This window comes from Pteronotus mesoamericanus, unplaced genomic scaffold (assembly GCF_021234165.1).
Source record: "Pteronotus mesoamericanus isolate MK-2021 breed Mesoamerican mustached bat unplaced genomic scaffold, CSHL_Meso_final contig_105, whole genome shotgun sequence".
Lineage (NCBI taxonomy): Eukaryota > Metazoa > Chordata > Mammalia > Chiroptera > Mormoopidae > Pteronotus > Pteronotus mesoamericanus.
In genome coordinates this window covers 15501451-15522169 of record NW_026555006.1, presented here as the reverse complement: position 1 = coordinate 15522169, position 20719 = coordinate 15501451, and the positions used below count along the sequence as shown (strand labels likewise).

The 20719-nt window shown below is 39.4% G+C and overlaps 1 protein-coding gene across 3 annotated transcripts in view; it reads right to left on the bottom strand.

The window, feature by feature from the left end:
- PDE4B (phosphodiesterase 4B) overlaps positions 1-20719 on the bottom strand; it is a 515450-nt gene that overhangs the window by 28435 nt on the left and 466296 nt on the right. For all 3 annotated transcript variants that reach the window (XM_054574329.1, XM_054574348.1, XM_054574337.1), the window contains one exon: positions 11716-11828. In XM_054574329.1, the coding sequence (XP_054430304.1) occupies positions 11716-11828 (113 nt within the window). The remainder of the gene's footprint in view (positions 1-11715; positions 11829-20719) is intronic.

Sequence of the window (20719 nt, the reverse complement as noted above, 5' to 3'; positions counted from 1 at the left end):
TCTGGGTCCTGTGGCCGATTTGAAGAGCAGTGATCCAAAAAAAAACACAAACAAACAAACAAACAAACCCCCAGACAAAAAAACCTCTCCTGAATTATTTCTTAATAATACCTCTTTATTTATTACCTTTATGAAAACACCCCCATATTTTACTCATTTTAATCCAATATATTTATCTTGAAAAAAGAGAGAATCCATTTAAACTCAGGAGTTCATGGTTTTGTTTGCTTATTTTTGGCAAGGTCTTTCCATTTTAGGATTTACTCAGGGCCCTTAAGGGTCTTTTTTGAAAAACAATATATGGTCTTTCTCAGTTAGAAAATTTTAGGATGCTAAAAATATAATACAATATTAGATAATGACCTTATCTTAATACTTTAAACATACAAAATAAGATTCATAAAAGATCATTTTTAAATACTACAATCAAAATAAAATAAATTCTCTGAAATTAAACTGTACTGAATTTAAAATGTTTAAAAAATACCCTGGTAAAACTGATGAGATATAATCAGAAGCGTCCATGCATAGGTAAGAGAGATGAAAATAAATTTTGTGCAACCAGATCCTGCATGGGTAAAATACAGCAGGGAAAAAAACCAACAGTAGCTTACCCTGTCAAGAGCATGAGTAGCGTACTGAACCAAGAAAACATACCCATTGCATCAATAAACTCAGATACACCTACATCATTCTGACTCAATTACAAATTGGAGCCAGCAGGAGCAATCTCCATGGATTGGGGTGGAGGCAGGAGGGCACTGTAGCTTAGTAGATGGGTAGCATTTTGGCCAGTTAAATTGACCCTTTTGGGATATGAGTGGGATGTGTAGGCTAAGAGTTGCAGTCCATTTCATTAATATCCCATCAGAAAGTCCTTAGCTTCTCACAATCAAATGAACATGCAAAAGTATACCTGAAATGCATATTATCACTGGATGATCTAAGCATAGTCCATGAATTTAAATTTTTTGAAAATGCTTTAAAATTTCCTTTTCTAATATGGATAAAGTCATTAACCATCCAGGCATTGTTTAAAAAAAAAAAGGTTAATTATCAAAGGTCCCCATGTCAACAATTTTTTCAATGCCCAAATCAAGTAGGATTGCAGAGAGCTTTTTAAAATAAAATCAACCCCAAATCAACTACCACCAATGGGCAAAAGTCTTCTACTGCTTTTCACTTCTCTCCTTACAATTAAAGAGATATAGAAGTGTGCCTCCTTGGTACTTTTTATCCTGTTAGCAAACATAAAGTCTCAAAGAGTCAAAACACAATTTCGGACCTCAAGAGCTTGTAGTATGGAGCAGATATAAATAAATCCCCAGAAAACCAAAATGATAGCTATGCATTACCTGGGTCACTGGGTAGAATTAATCTAAAGCGTAGGGACAGGGTCAAATTGAGATCGCCATCTTGGTTTCGGCCTTTTAAAATAAAAGCTCTGCTAAGTAGCAGAGAGAATTCAAGCATCGACTATTTTTTCACCAGTTGGTAAAACTCTCCAATTTATCACCTTCAGTTTCAAGACAGAGGAAAGGAAGAAACAGAAGGAAGTTGAAGGCAGTTCTACTAATCACAGGGTTTTTATTACTTAAACTTTGGCATTGGGATTAGTGGGAAAGCAAGTAAGTACCAAGAGCATTAAAAATGGTCATGCCCTTTAATCCATTAATTCAATTTGTGGGGATCTAACCTAAGAAAAGAATCTGATTGACTTTGTAAAATGAGATATTTTTTTCCCTGATGACACATGACATATATCTCTGAATATGTGCATGCATGGATACACACACACATCTTTAAAGTAACTCACAACAACTCTTTCCTACTAGATTTTCATCACAAAATCTTCAGGAACACTAAATAAGTTCTCTTTTCTTGAAATGATTAAGACATGTATAGCTTTTACTCAAGAAAGGTAAATGGACAATGAGAGAATTAAAACACAATGCTAATGAAAGAGGGAATGTCCCATGTCTTTGTAAAGTTTAATCAGCCTTTTTGCTGATGATGAACAGCAAGGGGAATTTGTAATCAGACCTGGATTTTAGTACCTTATTCTTCCACAAATTAACCCTAGAACTTTGGATCCTGTGTCATGTCATAATACAATTATTTTTCATCTAGATTGTGTTTTATTTTATATAAAGATATTTGGGATACATTAGATATTTAATCTTCAATTTTTATAATCCTCATCAATAAAATGAAGTCTTCAAATATATGTAAGGCTCCCTTTTGGGCTTAAACTTGTAGGATTTTATCTAATGCAACCATGAAAAACTATATCTAGAGCCCTGGCTGGTGTAGCTCAGTGGATTGAGTGCTGGCCTGCGAAAAAGAGAGTTGCTGGTTCAAATCCCAGTCTAGGGCACCTGCCTAGATTGCAGGCCAGTTCCCCAGTAGAGAGCACACGAGAGGCAACCATGCATTGATGTTTCTCTCCCTCCCTTCACTTCTCTAAAAATAAATACAAAAAATCCTTAAAAAACTATAATTATAAATAATATATTAAGATACATTTTGGGTTGATTTATCACCTTTCACCATCCACACCTACCAACACATTAGATAATTGACAAGTTAACACTTTACTTTGTCCTGTCTGATCAGCATTAGCACATAGGCTAATGATTGTTTTGGAAAGATATTTTAACTACTTAATATTTTCTTTCCAAAATAACTATTTAAAAATTATTTCTTCTACATAATACAATTTCTAGATACTATTACTAATTATTTTCTCTAGAAATTGAATTTCTATATATTAAAGGCCAAAACCTCTCACCCTATATCTAAACCTAAAAATTGGTTTAATCTTTTTTACTTTCTATCTGTACTAAAATTTCATTTCGATAATTGCTGAAGGTTGTAACATTTTGCACTATGCTGTTTGCAGGGAGTGAAGGGAACTTGGCCATTTAAAGTTTTTAAGGGTCATTTTTTAAATTGCCATATTTTGAATAGCTAAAAAATAAAGGGATGAAATTGAACCATGAAGGTGAATTTTTCTTTTAAGTAAATTTACTAAACTTCAATCTCTGAAGGCTTTACGTTTCAAAAGTGGTATATTTTTAAGTTGCAAGTAATTAGCAGAGGGAAACGTGACTAGTGAACAGAATTGCATGATTTTATAGCTTTTAAACTCTACTCCATAGAGAGATAAAGATTATCAGATACTTTTTAAAGAGAAAATGATTATCAGGCACTTCCCAAAACAGAAACAAAAGAAATAGAAGTTTTACGTCCTTTTCATTTCTAAATAACAGTCTTTTCTTTGTGGAAACACTTGGTTACTTTAAAGTAAATCAAACAAAGGAAGTTACAGTAAAATATCCAAGAGACTAAACAGTTTGGCAGCAGTTGAGGGAAACATCACGTACAGATGGGCAAGACGGAGGGGCTCGCGGTTCCTGAAAAATGCTTACGTCGAAGGATGTGGCAAGCACATCACCAAATGGCACAGTGTCTTCAAGAGTGTGAATCTACTGACTATGGCGCAGGTTTGCCCTGGCGTTTTCTGATTCATTAAGTCCAAGCTTCTGGGGAGCTGAGCTATCTCTGCTTGCAGAGCACCCTTATTTAGAAGTAAAAGATTTTGGAAGAGTAAGCTCCACCCTTAACTTTTCATTCATAGATAACAATGGCGTAGATTTGGGGAGCATTTTAGACTGAGATGTAGTCTTAAAAAAAAGACAAAGTATAAAAAATGTAAAACAAATATTTTTTCCATTAATATATTGTAATTCTGTTTTTCAAAATTAGTATTCTAAAATGATATTTGACACTCTAAACATAATTATCCAATTTTCTTTTACAGGGATAGAAAGGCTCCCTTTAAAATGACTTATTTATGAGACTTTGAGAATATATAATGTTCTTATCAGCTAGCCAGAGGTGCAACAATCAAAGATAATATTCCCTCACTTCATTTCTGCTTTTTTTTCCCCAAGATCTGATCACTTGGAGACTTTCAAGAGAGTTAACAGAAAAATTGGATTAAATGGATTAGAATTCAGTGAAGAAAATAGTTCTCTAAATACCAATGCAAAATATGAAAATTAAGGAAACTAGATTACAAACCAAATTTACTTCAAAGTACTAGATAACTTTCAAGGTCTTTGATTTGTTAAGTTTTGATAAGATTAGAACTTGGAATACTGAATTATACTCTCAATAATACAACTCAATTTTACTATAGAAAGAACAACTAAAATAATGTCAGATAAAGAATAAACAGCTTAAACTTCCCTTTCATCTTTGTTTGAAGACAAAGTCCAAGGAGAGTTTACATGTTACTTCTAGGAAATTTCCCCATATTAATTACTGCTACTGAAGAAGCATCACTCCTCTGTTTTATGGTCATGTTGCATGCATTAGAAAAGGGTAGTAAATAATGAAATTGCCCCAGTTATCTGAATGGTAATAAAATTTAAAAAAAGAATAGCCTCTCTCCATTTTCTTTTTATTTTGGGGGTTGGAGAAAAAAAGAATTTGAGGGTAGGCTAAAGTCCTTTAAACAAAACTTGACTGTCTTAAGTCACATTATAGAATTTTGGGAAATAAATAGCCTTGAATTTAGCAAACTGATCCACAAGAAGTAGTGGATTAGTTTAATACTGTTATTTGCATTTTTCTGAGTGCTTTACAATCACTTTCTATAACTTTTCTTCCTTCTCTTCTAGTTAATGGGCACTGCTTCCAAGCCAAGAAGACTGAGCTGGAGGTGATTAACGGTTGGTCTAGTAGAGGTCCAAACTACAGTAATTGCAGATTAGGATTTTGAAACAGACTTAACCAGTGATGGCCAGAGTTAAAGAAACCATGACAAAAATACCATTATGAGAGATATTAATTACCTCTATGTTTCTCTATTTACCTATCTCATTGGGATCATTGATGGTGAGTCAGACAACCCTGGCTGCAAATCTTGGTTCTCTTTTTTACCTTAGGAAATTTATTTCAAGCCTCTAAGCCTCATTTTACTCATCTGTAAAATGGGGATAATAGTACCTGTTTCAAAGAGTTGCTGTACGTATTAAGGACAGAGTATAGGCAAGAAGCTTAGCACAATGTCTGTACACATAATATACACATAGTAAAAGTAGGTTGGTTGTTTACTATTATTGTTCTATTAGTTAATGCAAGAGCTGAAGGAGACCATGGAGATAATCTTTTCCAACTATATTGTTTTGTAGATAAGAAAGAAGAAAAGATTCAAAATGATTAAATTGATTAAGATAATATACCTAAATCAAGGCAGAGCTTGAGTTCAAACTAATGGCTTATTCCCAGGCTCTTTTGACTTTGCTGCCTTCAGTTCTATATAAATTGAAGAAGCAGGGAGAGAAAAGTTAGATCAAAATATATGAGTCCCCCACTAGGCCCTTGGACTGATTTTCATTCTATTCGGCTCTCTAATCTGGGGTCACCTCTAACATTTGTACGGCCAGATACCATAAGTATAAACATATAAAAGATTTAAATTGAGCTTCCTCCAACACTTAACAGATATTCCTTCCTACAGTTTGGAAGACCAGACTGAATTTAGAATTCTTAAATTCCTTGAGTAAGATGCAAAAGGGTGGAGGGATCTAGCTCCTAGATCATGCCCTGCCCCATTTTCCTCCCATGTCCTAACACCACCAGGGGCCATGTATGTGGGCCTGTGTACACTCTCTGCCACAGCATGCATGTCCAAGCTCCTTCCACACAATCTCTCAAGCTAAATGCTGCCTCTTTGCTACTCCTGGGCTTAAGGGTATACATTCCTGCAGCACATTCAGGAAAGGAGCCTGTCCAGTCCCCCAAAATGGGTTCAAAACCATTTAGGCAGAAAATGTGGGCATCCAATGGATGCAATGTAGTCTGGAGTGGGGACCACAGTGGGTGTCTGGGTGGCAGATTCCTCCTGAGCAGAGTGCAGCTGGAGGAAGAGCAGGCCAGGGCTCTCTTCAATCACGGAGTCCAGGAAAATAACACCTCTTGCCTAAATGGTGGTACTACTCTAATGATGTCATTTAATTTCAGGCAAGAGTGGAATTAATCCCTTTCAATAATTAGTCACCTGCCTGTCATCTTCCTGATAAGAGTTCTAAGATGAATCTTTTGATCAGAAGACCTATATATTTTTAGTTCTGCTGGATCCAATATTTCTCATACATATTGATTATTCAGTGAGATTCCAACTCATCCAACTTTAAGCTGATTGTCATAGGCAGGTAGACATGAACAGAGCAAGGACAATGGGTCAGGTACAGAAGGTCACCAGGGCAGAAAGCCCTGGGTGCCTAGCAATGGGAAAACTGAAAAAACAAGGACCTCGACCCTAGAGTGACCTTTTCTCTCCTAGCATATCTCTGGTCATGTGGTTTAGACTCCCTGACCTTTCACACACCTGGTCACATTGTTCAGACCACCTGATCTTTCATATCCCTAGTCATGAGTTCGAACTCTCCCCTGGCCTTTCTTTCCCTGGCATCTTGCTAGACAGGTAGTAGATCCTCTCCAAGGAGGAACAAGGGGACCAGAAAATAAATAGCCTCATATGATACCCAGACAAGTCCTTGCACGCCTACTCCCTTAAGCATTAAGCCCTCAGGACAATGAGGTTCTCATCAGCATCAGATAATCTTAGGAACAAAGCCTTGAGGCAGCTGACCACAAAAACAGAGATTTGGTCAAACCAGAGATAACATCTAGGGCTCAGTTGTGTCTCAGCTCCAGGTCACAGCTCCAGGCCCAGAAGAGCCGTCAGGCCAAGCAGAGTGATGCCACTGCTGACATCAGGACCAGCTTCGATGAATGATGATCCCATGCCCTGGTGCCGGCCAATCAGTGGAGAATGTGACCCTGAAAGGACACACCTGGAAAGATGATGAATATTCCACTGAGATCCTCCCCTGAGACCTCACCTAAAATCCATCTTTACAGAAGGAGTAAAAGCCCTCAGGGCGCAGGACCCAGTGTGCCGCTGTCCCTCTTTTCGGAGTACACCCGCGCCCTTTCCTCTCTCCTTCCCCCAAAAGGTGTCACCTTTGTGTTTCTTTCTCCTAAGCTTCAAAGGTCCTTCTTTTGCCTCTAACTCATTCCCTAAGCCCACGCAGCCCAGCTGGTTCAGTTTTTTCCCCTACCTCTGTGGCTCTTTAAATAAACTTTTGCCTTCTATTTGAGTTCCTTGGCTCCAAATTCTTTCTCAGTGAACTCAAGAACTGAGGTTGCTGAACCGAGGTCTGGTCTAACTCCACCAGTAACATTCTGGTGCTATTTCACTGCGAACACAATCAGCCTATCCTGATCACATTCAAGTGCCCTGAAGCTTTGGTCCCAGGTGGTTCCAGATTGGTAGAATTGAACACCTTTATCCTTCCCACCCAAAAGCATAGGCACTTAGTCAATTAGTTGCCTTTCTGTTCAGCACTCCCATAGGACCACACTTAAGTAACTGGAAAAACAGCCAGAAGGATTTACTTCTTCTGTGGAGCCTGTAGCTGACTTTGTGATGCTTTCAGAGAAAAAGAACTGTTTCTCTACTATTCCTATCTTATAGATGTTCTAAGCAAACATTTACTGAAGTGCTAGGTCTTGATGCTTCATTCTAAAGAGTACTGATATTATGCAGGACTGTTCTCAAGAAGAGAACATCCATTTTCTTGATAGGGCATGAACTGTTGTCTTATGCATAAAATAGCCCCAGGGCAAAACTAGTCTAGAAAGAAAAAGATTGCAGAGGGTGCTAGTTAGAACGATTTGGAGTTGCTTGAACATAGATCCTCAGTGAATACCATAGCATGTTCATCTTTTGTAAAACTTTCAATGTGCTGGGTATGAATGACCCCTTTGACGTTTTTCACCTGAAAATGTGAGGTAAAAGACTGTTTTCCAGGAAAAGCTTCCCCCTTCATCATCAGTCACAACTATGGCTCACTGGGATTGTTCTGTTTTGATCCTTCCTCAGCCACTGTTGTTGCAACTCTGTACTTTCCTGATTGCGTCTGTCAGGAAGGAGACAGGAAATTCTAGTCACCCTCACAGCAGCTGCGCCATTCCTCCTATCCTCCTCCAGTGACTTCAGTTGGCTTCAGTGACACGAGGGAAGGAACTGAGCCATAGTGAAGGTCAGGAAGATAGGTCAGTGTTTATGCCTGTTGGGCTGGGGATCCTGCTGAGGCTATTTGGTTTCTTCCTTTCTATACTGTTTCTCTTTCCGTTCCTCTTTTTGTAATGCAGAGACAAAGCATCCTGTTTTCAAAACATCTGACTGTTTTGCCACTGAGAAATTCATGCTCTGATGCATTTCACTGAAGTATAAAACAATTCCTCTTATTCAGGAGGTGATAAGAGTTGAAACACCAAAATTAATGAACAAATCTAAGAGGGCAATCTGTCGTTAAAATAAACAGCTCTAACAGGTCTAACTGAACTTGGGCTGCTAGTAAAATGTTCCCTAGACATCCTTTTCATCTTGAGAAAACAATGTCATTGCCTCATAAAACTCCTGCTTAGTTTATTGCATCTTGTAATTCTTGGGGGAAAATAATCTGTGATATTAACCCACCTGGCTGCATCTTTCTTTATAATAATGGGTTCCATTTGGCCTGTGGCCAGCATGAAGGACTGAGGGAAATTTGGGCCAAGAATACCATTTTTTGTAAGTCACAGAAACAGTTTTGTATCTTACTCTCTGGGCTCTGAGGCACACTTGGGAAAGCCAGTTACCATGATCTTTCAGTCAGTTTTCTTTAAAATAGAAAACGCTTAAGTAACAACAACAAACAAGAAAACACAGGACCCTACCCAGATGAAGTAAATAGGAAGAATTTCTTGGTTTTTCTCCACTAGACACAGTCACCTCTCTGCCAGCTGCATACAGACAGGCACATATGTAATTCCCAGGCACTCCTGAAGTACAACACTGGCTCTCCCATCACCATTCTTAAGTAAGTGCAGAGGTTGCAAACAAAATTCAGTAGTCATTTGACTGATCAGATACAGGGACACATAATTTTTTGCAAAGATGTAGTATATGCTATTAATAAGTTATCATTTATTGAACTTTCATTACACATCAGGTGCTTTGCTGAGGGCTTTAGATGCACTCTCTCATTCACAGCAACCCAGTGAGGTAGGTACCACATTTATCCTTGTTTCATAGATGAGAAAATTAAGTCATAGAGCAATTAAGCTGGCCAAGGTCAAGTAGCTAGTAAACTACAGAGACAAGATCTGACAAGACATGATCTTTTGACTCCAAAGCCTATGCTTTTTACGTACTGCCTCTATAGGAGATCTTCACACTCACTTTCAAGTGTGTACCTCAGAAATTGCTGTCGCTCCTTTGCTCAGTGAGGGTAAGCAAAAGATGCCCAAATAAGACTATGCAGTAATGAGAGTGATGATGATGACTATATTTTCAAACAGCAAATAGGATGGAACGCTCCAATAATTTCAACAACATTTAAAGTTGAATGTGAATTTTTTTTTTTACCACAAGTCTAAACTGGTATAGATCAATTTCTTTTCAGTGACCACAAAACTATTATCATATCATATATCATATCATATCATATCATATTAATCTGTTATGGATTAAACTTTACCTGACACAATTATCTAAATAATCAAGGCTTTGTGGTGAGGGAGGTAGCTGAGTAAAAAGGGCGATATCTTTTTAAAAATTGAAATTGACTTCAGTAGTCAGCTGGGCATTACTCATCCACTGGCTGATTGCTTTGCCCTTCAACCTTTCCACTGTAGATTTAGAAAATAGGTGAGGCTGCATGCCCTGTACTTACGCTAACTGCATCAGAATTAAGGTTTAGCCCTTTCTTTATGGTTAGCTCTATTCAACTTTCATTGCTTCCTGCACACAACACCATAAAGGAGGAGCGGAAGCCTGAAGTGATTGGAATTCTTACCAGGACCAAACACAGTCTCTGGTCTCAGAGTCTTATTAACCATAACACTAAATATAAACAATTTTAAATAAATTTGTAAAACAGACAATGTCTAATTTCAGTCTTCCAGACACAAACCTAGTTAGAATCTACAATGCATTAATGCTCAAAGTGGAAAATAATGGCAATTTGCAGTTTCTCAGCAAGTATTCTACCCTGCCTACCCCCCACCTCGAGTTAATTACCTACTTTATCTTAGTGACTCCAGAAGAAAGTGCAGCATGTTTTTCATGGTGAAGCCTGCTGAAAATCTACCCTCAGATATTGGATCTACATCTTATATGGGTATCAATGATCACAAAAGGCATAGAACAGAGTATTTGCTGATGCTCCAAAGTAGGTTAAAGCATGTGTGAAAATACTCATACATGGAGTACAGTGTGGTTTGGAGAAGTTACGCAGTTAAGCTCTTCTCATGGGGAAGCAGTTGATTGAGATTTACAACAGCCTGGAAAAACCCAGAATTTAGCCTTCAGTTGAGAACTTCAGAGAAAAATCAATAAATACTTAAACCTCAAATCTTTCTTTTATTTTTTGGGTCTGAACCAAAATGTAAGAAAGGAATATTTTTTTTCCCTTTCATTAAGCTGTAAATCAGGAGTAAGAAGAGGCCTCCCTCCCCTCCTCCAGGACCTCCTAAGGAGGTGATGCTTCCCCTGCGCAGATCCTTGGAGCAGAAGCCAGCAAGCCTTGATAGGGAGGTGATATTTTTGACCCCAGGAAAGAAGAGGGGGGGGGGAAGGGCACCTCATTCACGAGTGGACCCCAGGGCTGGAAAGTGCATGCTGCAGGTATGGAGCAAAATCTCTTCCAGCCCCAGAACCACAAGGCAATAAAACAATACCTCAGGCTAGTATGATTAGGGATTCTGAAAATGTGTACCTATGAGGGTACAGTGTTAAGGCTTCCCATATCTAGACATGTGTGCACATGCGCACATTCTCCAAGGGAAAAATATCAGCAAAAGCAACAACTCTCACTACATACATTAGGAGTATAAATCCACATGTGAATTAAACAAATGATATAATGATACATAATTAAAGCTCTTCAACACTAGTTTTGTCTGGAATTGTATATAGAACCATCTCTTTGCAGTGTGGGTGAAACTTGGTTTGAAATGATTCCACATTGAAAAGCAGCAAACTTTCTAGAAAAAAACTTTCCTTTTTGGAGACCAGGTACATTGTTTATTACTTTCTTTCTTTTTTTAATCTTAGCCATGCCAGCATCACAAAATAAATGTTGGAAAATCCCAGAATGTCCTGAGAAGAATTTCCGAATTTATGAAACTTCAGGGCAAACCATTCTCTCCATTGATATATGGAGGGCACAGTATTTTCTCATTAAAAAAATACGTAAAACACCTGATTGCCATGCCACATTTTACACATTTTACCCTATAAATTCATTCAGATTTTTATCTCCCTGACAATTGTTTTAAAATGGCATTTTCATTTGTATAGTGATTCATACACTTTACAGACACCTCTCAACTTAAACATATTCCAAACTACATCAAGAAGAAAGACGTTTGGTTTCTGGGAATTAAAGCGTCCTGAGGATTTTTAAACTTTTCTGTAGCATCCAGATGGCAAGCAAAGTGTGGCACTTGGGGACAGACTCGTCTGAGGCACACCAACAAACCTCATCTCCGGTCCCCCATCCCAGGTCACCTCTGCGCTAGGCAGAGGCCAGCGGGGCGCAGAGCTCCCTGTACGGTCCCCGCTTCATGAATAAAGCGGTCATCTCTTACCTTGTTAGAAGCCATCTCGCTGACAGAACGGTAGGTCTGTATGGTCTCTAGCTGGTCTAAGCACCAGTCCAATTCCTCCAGCGTTTCCATTGCTAATTTTTGATAAGATTCTTCTGCAAACAAACACACAGACATGTAGTTAGGCTGGAGCGGCTGCAGGCTGTCCATAGCAGAGTCACCGTTGCCGCTGCTGATCCCAGCGCTACTGAAGGTGGCCCCGTGCTCTTTCATTATTTGCGCGCCGACTCCTTCCTTCCAGCGCTCTCCACCAGGAGAACAAATCACTGATCGCTGTGGTGCCCGTGCCAAGTTTTCACCCCCCTGCCTGGATGAGGTGTCCGCGATCTACCAAGAAACTTCCTCTGAGGAAGAAGGCGGGGAACCAACCGTCTCTTATAAGCTCATCTGCATAAATGCGTCCTAAAACTAAGGGCAGAAGCAGTGAGTTTTCTCAGGCTGTGTCTGTCTTAGTCATCCCGGGGCCCTTTAGGGTGCGTGATGTCATTTCTGAGTGTTTGCCGTCTGCAGGAGAAATGAGGAAAGCGTTTTCTCATTCTGCTGTTCTCCTAAATGAAACAGACAGTTGAAAACTGGGGGGTGGTTGGGGGGAAAGTGACAGGTCACTGGAAGGCTACAGGCAGTCATTTATTCCCGGAGAATGTGTGCCTGTTGGCTTAGCTGTTAATTCAGCAAACACTGACCCGCACAAGGGAGACACATAGGCTAGTCCTCCCCTCTTCTGAATCTCGCCTCTAAGTAGAGCCAAAGTGAGGTCTCCGTGATAAGACTTCAGTCTAAGAGAGACTGTCTGGAGTTTAATGTGAACACGTTTATTGGCGGTTTATTGGCCTGGGAGTCCAGCAGCTCTTGTTATACTAAACAAAGCGAAAACTTCTCTGCAACTGCCAGGATCACAGGGAAATTCTGAACCGGACTTTCAGGTGGAGCCAGATGTGAACGCTGCAGATTTTCATCTTGATTCAAGTCAGGGGCTCTGCTTTGTCCCTGTGGGAATCTAGACTTTCTGGGACTATTTCTCAGTACTCCCTAAAACTACTATTTTTAAGATCATAGTTTTGCTGGATAATAAAGCTCCTTTTTAAGTGTTCACATGTCATTGCATACCCCAAAGTTTGTGAGTCTAAATTAATAATTAAGTTTACTGACTTAGGAACCCCATGTTAGTAAACACTGAATGAACTTTATAAATACAAGACGAATTAATGGTGGTAAAGACAGTTATAAAACTCAGTCAGGCTTCCCTGCATACATGACTGAGTTTAAGGGGCATGACATCTATGAACTCTCCCAACCTTTCTGGAATGCAAGTGATAGGCACTAATATAATTAAAAATCTTATATGGAATTCTATTTTGAAGAAAAGACTACATACATTCTTGTCAGATTTAGAATACATGTTCAAAAGAAATTTTAGGGAGACCATAAAGCTTTTTTATTATTATTTGAATAAATTTATGTGTGTAGCCCTCATACCTGAAGCAGAAAAGGGAATAAACAGGAGAGTGACTGTAGGTGACTGGAGTCACCTGCTCACAGATGCACATTTCAAAGAAGAGCTGTTTTGTTTATTCCCCAAATAAACCTTTGTTTCGGGAGAAACAGGGGTTAAAATTCAATATCCTGTATGTCATACTTAAAAAAACCCACAAAACCACTGGAGGTGACTTCCTCTATTTTTTTTTCACACTCCTCAAAAATGTGCAGACAAGAATTGAGGTGTTTTCAGTAAAACTCATTTCAAGCCAGACTTGCATTACCTTCTCTCCTTTCTTCCTCCTCAATTTTGCAATGCTGCTTTAGCAAGAAGCATCTCCTCGCTTACTCTCTAGTGTGTCCAGAACACCTCTCTGTCTTCTGTTCCTCCCTCAGAGCACTTCTTCCAAGAAAGCTTTTTCTGAAGTGACAGAACCCTCCCATTCTCATTCCAGGCCTCTTGTAAAAGAAAAAGTCCAACCACTTCCCAACTACCTGGGCTTTATTTACTACCTTAGTGTCTTCCACATCACAACCCGTAGTCCTCAGTGGCTAAGATCAGCCCTTCACCAGGATGGCGGGGAGTGAGCAGTTGGCTCAGAGCTTTTTGAATCAGCTGATATGCAAAATGACTATAAGATGATATGTCACATTTTCCCTCCACTAAGAGGAAAAAGGGGATCTGATTTCCACTCACACTTGACAAAGGAAATAGAGTAATTATAGCAGCAGAAGCACTGAAGAATGAAGAGGACTTGTCAAAGATCCAATTAAGTTTTGCCACCATAGCTCATTCACTGCCTGTTACAGCAATTTTCAACCTGTGTGCTGCGAGAGGCACAATGCTGTGACGCAAGAATTTACAAAAGATTCAATACCTGGCTACTTAGTCAGGGACACTGACCTCTTTTCTCTTAGATTGTCAAATTAGAAAATGACAATAGCCAATACAACAGTAACCATCTGGTGTGAATGAATCAAAATCATACCTTTTTTTTTTGTCAGTTTGGCAAAAAATATATTTTTTGGTGTGCTGCAGAATTTTAGTAATTACTTTCTATGTGCTGTGAGTTGAAAAAGTTGAAAATCGTTGGTCTACTATACGGTATGAGTTCCTAGAGCTGGTACAACACTGAGGTGTGACAGGACCTTACTCCACTGCCCTCTCTTATTCTGGTCAGCCACAACATTTTTTATGTGACATTATTTCATTTTGACATTAATGAGGATTTATTCCTTCCCAGATTCTTGATACACTCTCAACACTGTCTTTGTGTTCCATTTTAGGCCTTCTTATCCCAGTAACTAAAACAAGAGGCACAGATGTCAGAGAGGGCTAAGTAAGAGGGCATCAAACCCCTGCTGACCATGGGTACAGCCCAAGGAAAGGACCAGTGCTGCTCGGGACTGACCTTCACATTATAGCTTCGCAACACCAGCACCAGATCCAGAGTTTGGTATCTAGCAGATACTCAGGATGTACTTGGAGGAACGGAAACCAAAGTGCTTGCCCAAGGAGCCTGAAAGCACTTGGGCACCTAGAGACTGAATGGAACAACTGTAGCCCTGTGGAAAGAGCACTGGCTTTGGAGTGAGACTTCTATATTTTGACTTTCTCTATTTAATTGCTGTGTGATCCTGAACCTCAGTTTCCTTCATTTCAAAATAAGGATACAAATATTAATCTCATAAGGTTATAAAGGGATTAAGTGAAATAAAATATATAAAATGTCTGTATAGTAGCCAGTTCTCAGTAGGTGACCAATAATACATAGGAGTATAATTAGTAATGGCAATCAAAGTAACCCAAAGGCCTGGCATTTGGGGGTGAGGAGAAACAGGAAGGAAGAAAGAAGAATTGCATAGTCAGCAAGGGTTTTTACAGTCAGGGTCAGCTACAGAATTTGCCGGGTCTGGTACAAAATGAAAATGCAGGGCCCCTTGTTCAAAAAGCATGAAGAAGTCCTGTTAAAAGTACTAAAGTAGGAAGCTTTTTCCTTTCTTCTGGAGTTTCTGTCTCAACCTGTCACAGTGGTGGCGGGTTTTTTTTTCCCCTTAAACCTTTTATTTAAAATAGTTCTAAATTTACAGAAAAGTTGCAAAGATAATATAGAGAGTTCCCACATATTCTATATCCAGGTTTCTCTATTGTTAACGTCTTACATTACAATTAATGAAGGGCATGGTGTGTTTTATTTACTCTTTAATGTCGCATTCCCCCAGGCATGGGGGCACCATGAAAAGAGCACGGACCCTCACAAGACTCTGGAAGCCCTGCTCACCAAACGCTGGGGTGTGCCACCCGGCCAGCTGCCATACTGACGTGCGGTGACCCAGCTAGGGTCAGGCTCTGGGAAAGCCACACGCCCCCCTTCCACACGGTACCAATGTGCCAATCCACAACAGAGAGATGACCCCTGAAGGTATTACAGCCTCTGCACTGGGACATGTAGATATCTGGATCAGGGGTGGACAAGAGACTCACTCTCACCAAGACATGGCCTCTGCGTACCATGTTATATCCCTGCCAACCCACGGCACGGATAAATGTTACTTGAAACTTTGCAAAGTACACATGTCCAACTCGTTGCTCCTGGACCCAGGCCCCTGCTGGGAATGGATGTCAGCTGCAGTCATGGGCAAAGGCAGGAAGAGGGATGCTGGGTGAATCCCAGGGTGCCAGGCTCAGGGACAGGGTGGCTGAGAATGCGTTCAAGGGAGGCAGGCGGGAGGCAGGAGATAGTACAGCATAGGAGCCGAGGCTCTAAAGCCATCGGAGTATATGCCATTGTCCCATCAGACTTCAGTTAAAAAAACTTTAAAAAACCAAAGATAAAATTATTATGAGTTTCAAGACAGCAACTACGAAACTCTCCTGGGTGGGGGCCTGTGCAACCGCACAGGTTGCTTGCCTATGAAGCCGGTCCTGTTTCCGGTCTTACAAAAATGGCTATGAAAAGGAACAATGCTTCACACCACAGAAGCACATCTCAAGAGGAGGAGAAGAGGTAATGGAACAGTGTGTGGTCATGGGGTCAACTCTATTTTTCAAAACTTTCCAGAGGGAAGAAGGAGGAAGGAGAGCCAGCCTCCCTTCTATATTTCCTATCTTTTCCTCTTTCGCTCCAGCGAGAGTGGCAAAGGGAGATTTTATTCCTGCTGCAGATCTGGTAGGCATTGCATTCAACCCTGAGAAACAGGAAGAAAGAATGCATGAATAGTTATAATTAATATTAATCTGGAAATAATACATAGTATTTATATAGCTTTTTTCTCAAAGGATCTCCAAGCACACTACTCATTAATCTTTGGAACATATCCGTGTGACAGGCACTGAAGAGGTATGATTACTTTTAATTTATCTTATGGTACCAGCTAAAAAGTCAGATGTTAAATTATTAGAGCAAGATTTCTGGCAAAATACTACCTTGATCTAAGAAACAGAGGATTTAGCTCAGTGCTGAAAATGCATGCATTCCTGAGAATGCTCCATTTAAAGTGACATCTTATCCTTGGGTCTTTTCTATTTAAAATTACATAAGTGCTTTCCTAAATGTTGTCATTTCTTGAGTTCCCTGTTCCCTTTTCTGACCCATTAGCACAAGGAGGCTGCACAACATTTTCTCAGAAGGCCTTGTAGGCTCTGGTCTTGCATTTGCTCTAGTGGGTGACTTCAGGTGAGTTGCCAAAGTGTGCTGAAACTAAATTTCTTTCTGTAAAATGAGAGAAAAAACACCCTGTACTCACAGGGAAGGTAGAATAGGAGACTACACACAAAATCAGACTGGATGTTTTAGGTATTATGAACATTTTGTAAATATTTCATTTATAATTCAGATATAGGTGCATTATAGAAAATTAGAAAATTATAGAGAAGCCAAAGTCTGCAATGATAAACATTTTACCAAGCAGAGATCACCACGGCTAGCTCCTGTATGCATATCCTTTCATGTGCGCGGGTGCATGTGTGCATAAGTAGGTATATAGTCAAAATAAGACCATGGTATACTAACTGTTGAATAACATTCTATGTTTCAATGATCTCCCTTTTTCTGTTTTAATAATTTTCCATTTCAGCTAATAGTTAGGTTATATTTCAATTTCCCAAGTTTTTTGTTTTTTGGTTTTTTTTAAAAATGTGAATCCAGCAGAAATGTGTGCGTTAGCAGAGAGGTATTGAGAAGGAGAGCTCCAGGGAAGGGTGACAGGAAAGGGTAATGGGAAACCTCGGCCTGGCAACAAATAGGTCACTGCTCATAGTTTGAAAACATGGAAACAGATTTCAGCAGTTATGAAGTCAGTGCCCCAGCTGGTAACAGACCTCAGGTGCCCTGAAAGTTTCCTTCCTCCCTCTTTTGTTTGAGAGTGTGTGATAACAACATTTAACATAAGACCTACCCTTTTGACAAAATTTACATGTATGACTCAGTATTAACTATATGCAGTATACTGAACAGTAGATCTGTAGGACTTTTTCACCTTGCATATCTAAAACTATGTACCAATACCTTCCCAATCTCCCTTCCCCCAACCCCTGGTAACTATTATTTTGCTCTCAGCTTCTACAAGTTGGACTATTTTAGATTCCTGATATAAGGGTTCATTCTGAATGCAATTTTAACATAGCTCTAGTTCTGTGTATATCAGAAACATATCTTTCAAGTTTTCCCTACTTTCCACCCAAAAATAGTGCATAGAAAAGAAATGTAAATAACCTTTTGTTTGTCTGACTCACATTACCAGTCTCTCTTCCTACTAGAGAAGATGGTAGTTATTCACAAGGTTGTGTGATGGTTAAATCAGTCATAACAACTGCCATGGGCAACAACAGAGATAAATCTCATAAACATAAATGTCAAGTAAAAGAAACCAGTTATTAAAGAGTACATAAAAGTATGATTCCCCTATAGAAGGTTAAAAAAATAAATCTTTGATATTGGAAATCAGAATAGTGGTTAATGACTGGGCAAGGATTTCATAGGGCTTTCTATGGAGTAGGCAATGCTCTATTACTGGGTCTGGATACTTATCCAGTGGGTGTGTTCATTTTATGAAAATTCACTGACTTCTATGCTTGTGATTTGTGCACTTTTCTCTGTCAGATTTTCGGGTTAGGCTTTCAACAGATAGTCCCATCTAGGGAAAGCCCAGTTTCAAAAACAAAGAGCAAGATTTCTAAAAACACATTTTCTTTCTTTTGTTGAGCTATAGCAATGGGTATCAACAGAGTTTAAGTAAATCTCACATGCTGGGAAACAGCTCCCAAAAGATATTCGTTCTGATATTGCATGGACTAGGATGCTGCTAATAACTCAAAATGCAGTGGAACATGTTCGAGTCTGACCCAGCTGTTTATAAATTCTGACTTTTCTTTAATAGCAATTTGACCTTAGACAAGGTAAGTAGCTTGACTGTGCCTCCATTTCTTTACCTGTAAAACAGGAAGATAGTATAAACTAGCTGTGAGAATTCAGTGAATCAACATATGCCAAGAATTTGGCAGAGTGGTTGGCAGGTGTCCGGTACTTTTTCATCCCTCTAACTGTCTCTCTCTCTCTGGTTCTGGTCACTTTTCCTGAGGGCAGATTGCCACACATTTGTTAGTTGAGTTGGGTGGAGTTTTGCCCTTGTGTGTGGGAGGACAGCATGTGGCCATGCAATCCTGCTGTCCGTCCCACCTTATGACCACTTCTTGGTTAGAGTTTATTGGTTTTCCCTTCTAAAATATAGACCCGATCTGGTACATCACTCCGCTTTCATTAAATCCTGACTGACACACCAAATCAATGGACCTTCAGCTGTGGAGAAGTGTGCAAGAAAGCTATTGTTCATTTATTCATTCCACAGAAATACCTTGAGTGTCTACTATGTGCCAAGCCTGCTGCTGGGTGCTGGGTTATAGCAATGGACAGAACACAGTCAGGAGCAGTATGGTCTATTGCACTGAATGATTATATGAGAAACCCCTTTCCTATTCTCCAGAACAGCCAGTCTGTTAAGCTGGGTGCCTTACTCACTTCCTCTCCTCTCCTGCCCTCCACCCCAAGCTCATACAGTACCTTTGTGAAATTAGAGAAATGTGCCCGCTCTTGGCAGACAGCTTGGGAAGAGAGCATACAAAGTGATGCATGGGCTGAATTTCAGCTCCTCTCAACTGGCTGAGTACCTTTGGTCAGTACCTAAATGACATAATGACCTTAGGCAATGCCCTGGTGGCACGTGCATGTGGGGGCAACCCAACGTGAAACTATCCCCAGCATGACTGGGAGTGCTCCATATAAGCAGGGCACAGAACAGAGGTCAGAGCAAAACCTGCACCTTTAACCTGAAAATAAAGCAAACCCTTGACATAGAAAGGAAAATATCCCAACAAGACCTTTCCCAGCTCTTAATTTGTGAACATCATTAAATAACCGAAATAACATTAAATAACGCTCCATAAAATAACTTGAACATTTTAATTTGGTAGACTAATTACAACTTTTAAATACAGTTTTTGTTTTCATAGACAAAATCTTTTAAAGCAAGGGCTCCATGGGGAAAATAATAATAAAGGAGTCCTTGATGGAGAAAACTGAAAAAACCATTCTCTGATCCTTGGAAGTGAAAAGTGTGTTATTAGTTGGATTCTCTACATTCAACTTATGACTCTAGCTTTATCCACAGGCTTCTAGCCTTGCAAATGTCCTCATTAGACTCTATCTGTGGTGAAGTTAGCATGCTTATTTCATTCCTCTGTTTCCCTTCATAGTGCAGAGTATTTTTGTTAAAATGTAAAACATTTTCATACATATGAAAACAGCCTCTTTATTTAAAGATGTTAGGTTGGAGCTATTGCCTTATTTATTTAGCCATCTCGGTTATGATTTTTCCCCTTATCGTTAGCAATAACTTTTCCTTTTAAGTTATTAAGTCTAAAGACATAGTTTCTTTGGATAAATATTCGGTGAATAAAATGCACCTGTGCTACAGTGCAGCATTTCAAAAAGCATGTTCCTTTAATCTTCAGTAAAACATTCTTAGAACAAATTACAGGAACTGGATAACACACACACTATGTACCACAATTTTTCTAAAGGCAGTTTGTAAGCCCCATGTGGCCTTTCTTTAGGCAGAACTTTGTTAACGTGTCTTTGTAAATAGGGAACTTTGCAATTGCATATGACAGGGATTTCACTCTGGGTGGATTCACAGAAGAGGTTCACTGTCCTCAAGGGAAATAACAGTGAAAAGTAGGTCATTCTGATGCTGATCCTCCTAGCAAACTCCTGAAAGACTACAAGTTAAAAAACAGAACAAACTCCAATCATAACTAGCTTTCGTACATATAACTTGACAGTTTACCAAGCACTTTCAATTGCAGATCTCATTTTTTTCCTTGAAAAAGAAACCTCATGGGATAGACATTATTATTATTATGACATACATATTCCATTACACATGTGAGAAATTTGAAGCTTGGAGATATATTTTATCATTTACTGAAAGTCATCTGACAATGCAGGGGAGA